At 45.5% G+C, this 5,000-nt stretch overlaps 1 protein-coding gene across 2 annotated transcripts in view; it reads right to left on the reverse strand.

Moving 5' to 3' along the window:
- The window catches only part of LOC134099559 (NADPH oxidase 4), a 21,874-nt gene that overhangs the window by 4,158 nt on the left and 12,716 nt on the right, over positions 1-5,000 (reverse strand). For both annotated transcript variants that reach the window (XM_062552468.1, XM_062552467.1), the window contains exons 9-14: positions 4,603-4,774; positions 4,249-4,413; positions 2,589-2,651; positions 2,262-2,322; positions 1,145-1,226; positions 189-308 (exon numbers count right to left, since the gene is read on the reverse strand). In XM_062552468.1, coding sequence (XP_062408452.1) covers positions 189-308; positions 1,145-1,226; positions 2,262-2,322; positions 2,589-2,651; positions 4,249-4,413; positions 4,603-4,774 — 663 coding nt within the window. The remainder of the gene's footprint in view (positions 1-188; positions 309-1,144; positions 1,227-2,261; positions 2,323-2,588; positions 2,652-4,248; positions 4,414-4,602; positions 4,775-5,000) is intronic.

Below are 5,000 nucleotides of genomic sequence, written 5' to 3' on the forward strand. Positions count from 1 at the left end.
AGAACACACACACAAACACACACACACACACATACACACACTCACAGGAGCGCATGTAGCACACACACACACACACACACACACACACACACTCACACGAGCGCATGTAGCACACACACACACACACACACACTCACACGAGCGTATGTAGCACACACACACACACACACACACACACACACACTCACAGGAGCGCATGTAGCACACAGGCGAAGGGTGTGACTCCGATCCCTCCCGCTACACACACACTCTGCTCGTAGCCAAACACTTCCTCCGAGGGGCTACCGAATGGACCGTCCACACACACCCTGGAACACACAAACATGTTTAACACACACACACACACACACAAATATATTTAACACACACACACATTAATTTCACACTCACACAAACATGTTCATTCTAACACACACACACAAATATATTTAACACACACACACATTTATTTCACACACACAAACACGTTCATTCTAACACACACCCTGGAAGACACAACTCTGACACACACCACACTCATCACACACAAACATACACCTAGAAATACAGGCACACACTCACAAACATACATATACATAAACACACACACACACACACAAACATACACCTAGAAATACAGGCACACACTCACAAACATATACATACATATACATAAACACACACACACACACACACACACACACAGTAAACGCTCCATCTCAACTCTCTGTTACACACACACACACACATACACACACCTACCTACCTCTGCTCTATACTGTTCATTAGTGTTTGCACGTGTGTGTGTGCTAGTCTATGGTGCTAATGCATCTGTGTCTGTGTGTGTGTGCTAATGCATGTGTGCTAATGCATGTGTGTCTGTGTGTGTGTGCTAATGCATGTGTGTGAATTCTCATGGCAGGAAAACAAACGTTGAGTTGAGGAGGGCAGAGGGCATGACCCTTGACCTCAGTGTGTTTCTAGACTTCATGGGAAATTCACACACACACACACACACACACACACACACACACACACACACACACAGAATGAGACAGAGACACAGGGACAGACTTCAGAAAGGGTTTCTGTTACTTGATGGGACACATACATTCATTCACACACACACACACACACACACACACACACACAGGGACACACTAACTTGGGAAAGTTTCTCTGTTGCATCATGGGAAGAATGTGGTCACCAGATGAAACCTCCGGAAAAAGCATCTGTGAGAAGCGCTCTGGAATAAACAAACAAACAAACAACAATAATATAAACAATACCATACACACACACACACACACTACATGGAAAAAATCACACACACACACACACACACACACACACAAAACACGTTACATAGGACACACACACACACACACAGAAAGCACAATACGTGGAAACACACACACACACACACAGCCAGAGGGGGAGCAGCAAACACACACACTATAGTACAATAGCAGCAAACACATGGGACCATGAGTCAACAAAGGAGCAAAGAAAACATCTGTGTGTGCGTGCGTGTGTGTGTGTGTTCGTTCGTGCGTGCGTGCGTGTGTGTGTGTGTTAATGTGTGTGTGTGTGCATGTCTGTATAAACTATGACATCACTGATATGACCGAACGGAACTGAAGCAAAGCCAACCCAAATACATGTGTGTGTTCACAGAGTTCATCTAAATGTTTGTGTGTGTGTGTGTGTATACGTCACTATCTCATTCCTGGGGCTCGGTGCTGTGTGTGTGTGTGTGTGTGTGTGTGTGTGTGTGTGTGTGTGTGTGTGGGCTCGGTGCCCCCTTCTATTCTACACCACGTCTCTATCAGTTCGCATGGCTTCTCATACCACTGCTATGCAGACGACACACACACTCACACACACACAGCTCCTCTAATGCTGACACACACACACACACACAGCTCCTCTAATGCTGACGACACACACACACACACACACACACACAGCTCCTCTAATGCTGACGACACACTCACACAGCTCCTCTAATGCTGACGACACACACACACACACACACACACACACACAGCTCCTCTAATGCTGACGATACACACACAGCATAAAACTCTTCAATAGAAGTCATGATTTAAAATATCAGAGCCAACGTAACCAGCACAGGCATAACACCAAAGCACAGTAGCCTAACTCAACCAGTAGCTAAGTGCAACAAACTTCCACAAGTTTAAAACGGATTAAAATGCATCAGCTTTTGTGTGTGTGTGTGTGTGTGTGTGTGTGTGTGTGTGTGTGTGAAGCTCACCTGTCCAATCTCCAACAACACGCAGATGGATTCCAAAAGTCTTTTTCTTCTCTGTTGGACACTACACACACACACACACACACACACACACACACACACGCCTGTTGCTTAACTTCTCTTCCTGTTTTCAGAATGGAGAGTGAAAGACCCCAAGTACAGTGTGTGTGTGTGTGTGTGTGTGTGTGTGTGTGTGTGTGTGTGTGTGTGTGTGTGTGTGTGTGTGTGTGTGTGTGTGTGTGTGTGTGTGTGTGTGTGTGTGTGTGTGTGTGTGTGTGTGTGTGTGTGTGTGTGTGTGTGTGTGTACGATCATGTACAGTTCAGACTCACCATTGTGAGAGTAAAGGGATGGTTTTCAAATGACGACACACTGGGACAGTTCAACAGGATGTACTGTAATAAAAACACACACAGACACAGACACACACACACACACACACACACACACACACAGACACAGACACAGACACAGACGCACGCACGCACGCACGCACGCACGCACGCACGCACGCACGCACGCACGCACGCACGCACGCACGCACGCACGCACGCACGCACGCACACACACACACACACACACACACACACACACACACACACACACACACACACACACACACACACACACACACACACACACACACACACTTTAATGCCTTTATTTGTACCTTAACACAGGGGAAGATTCACAGATTCAAACATTGAAGGAGGTGGGTTACACACTTAGGCAGGTCTGATCACACACACAATGCATTGTGCTGTTTTCATTCTGAACTGCATGGCATTGTCGCTTCCAGACGGATAAACTACCGTTATTGCCGATATGGAGCAAGTTGTTTTGCAACTGGCTTGCTTAGTCCACACAGTTGCAGTCCGCGTAAAACAAGTTTGTGCCCAAGACTCCCAAACACAAGAATGATCATTTTGCATTGAAACCCCACATTTGTGATATTTTCAGCACGTGGCCGATATTTCAGCAGCTTGGAGTTAAAACAAGAGTCCATGTACACAGAACATCCCATTTCAGCAACAGTCACATTCCTAGAACTGCCATCTAGAATGCTGATAACTGGGCATTAGAATTGCCATCTAGAATGCTGATAGCTGGGCATTAGAATAGCTGGGCATTAGAATTGGCATCTAGAATGCTGATAGCTGGGCATTAGAATAGCTGGGCATTAGAATTGATTAGAATTGCCATCTAGAATGCTGATATCTGGGCATTAGAATAGCTGGGCATTAGAATTGCCATCTAGAATGCTGATAACTGGGTATTAGAATTGATTAGAATAGTTATCTTTAATGGTAATAACTGGGGTATTTGCAGGGGTAAAAGCTGGGGTATTTGCCACGATATTTGCCCTGATCAACGCAATGGTCAAGCGGATCCAGGGCTGTGCATTGGGGTGTGCTCTCCTGGGAGAACATTGTGATAAACATTGTGTCCATCAAATGAAAGATTCTGATGACTTTTGTGGATATAAATGGACATTATTCAGACATGAGATGAGCAAACCCAATACAAGCCTATTATATATTACACAAGCCTATTACATGTTACACAAGCCTATTATATATTACACAAGCCTATTATATATTACACAAGCCTATTACATGTTACGCAAGCCTATTACATGTTACACAAGCCTATTACATGTTACACAAGCCTATTACCTGTTACGCAAGCCTATTATATATTACACAAGCCTATTATATATTACACAAGCCTATTACATATTACACAAGCCTATTACATGTTACACAAGCCTATCATATATTACACAAGCCAATTATATATTACACAAGCCTATTATATATTACACAAGCCTATTATATATTACAGAAGCCCATTAGTGTAGAGCACCAGAGCTCTTGGGACCCTGGGCCTGGTAGGCCTGTTCAGGAATCCATCCCTGCTTTTGACTAGTCACTTCCCTGCATTGTCACACACACACACACACACACACACACACACACACACACCCCTCACCTGTCCTGGTTTGGCCTTGAAGCCGTCCTTCAGCATGCGGACCTCGATGACATCACAGGGATGCCTGAGAACGGTAACTATGGTAACAGGCGTACGACTTCTGATGTAGCGACACACTCGCTCTGTGCAGTACACACACAGAGGCACCAGGACCCACAGCCAAGTCTGAAACACACACACACGCACACACACACACACACATACACAATTACAGCATTTCATGTTTACACACACACACACACACACACACACACACACACACACACACACACACACACACACACACACACACACACACACACACACACACACACACACACACACACACACACACACACACACACACACACACACCTCTGGAAAGTGAGACTGAAATTGGGCCTCCTCTCTGCAGATTGGTTCCCTTTGTGGCCAGTCCCCCAGTTCCCTCTCCTGATTGGTGGAGGTATCGTCTGCCCTGCTGTGATTGGTTGGCCTGCATCCTGGCGTGTGTGTGTCCAGGTTGGTCTGGTACTTCAGGGCGCCCCTGTAGGCCAAGAGGACACACTGCAAGTGAAAGTAGAACACCAACTAAACACACACACACACACACACACACACACACACACACATATATATATACATGTGAAAGCACAATGAGTATCAATGAGAGAGCCAGACTGAGTGTGTGTGTGTGTGCATGTGTGAGTGAGAAAGCCAAAATGTGTGTGTGTGTGTGTGTGTGTGTGTGTGTGTGAATACTGTATGTGTGA

The sequence above is a fragment of the Sardina pilchardus genome, chromosome 13 (assembly GCF_963854185.1).
Source record: "Sardina pilchardus chromosome 13, fSarPil1.1, whole genome shotgun sequence".
NCBI classification, from domain to species: domain Eukaryota; kingdom Metazoa; phylum Chordata; class Actinopteri; order Clupeiformes; family Clupeidae; genus Sardina; species Sardina pilchardus.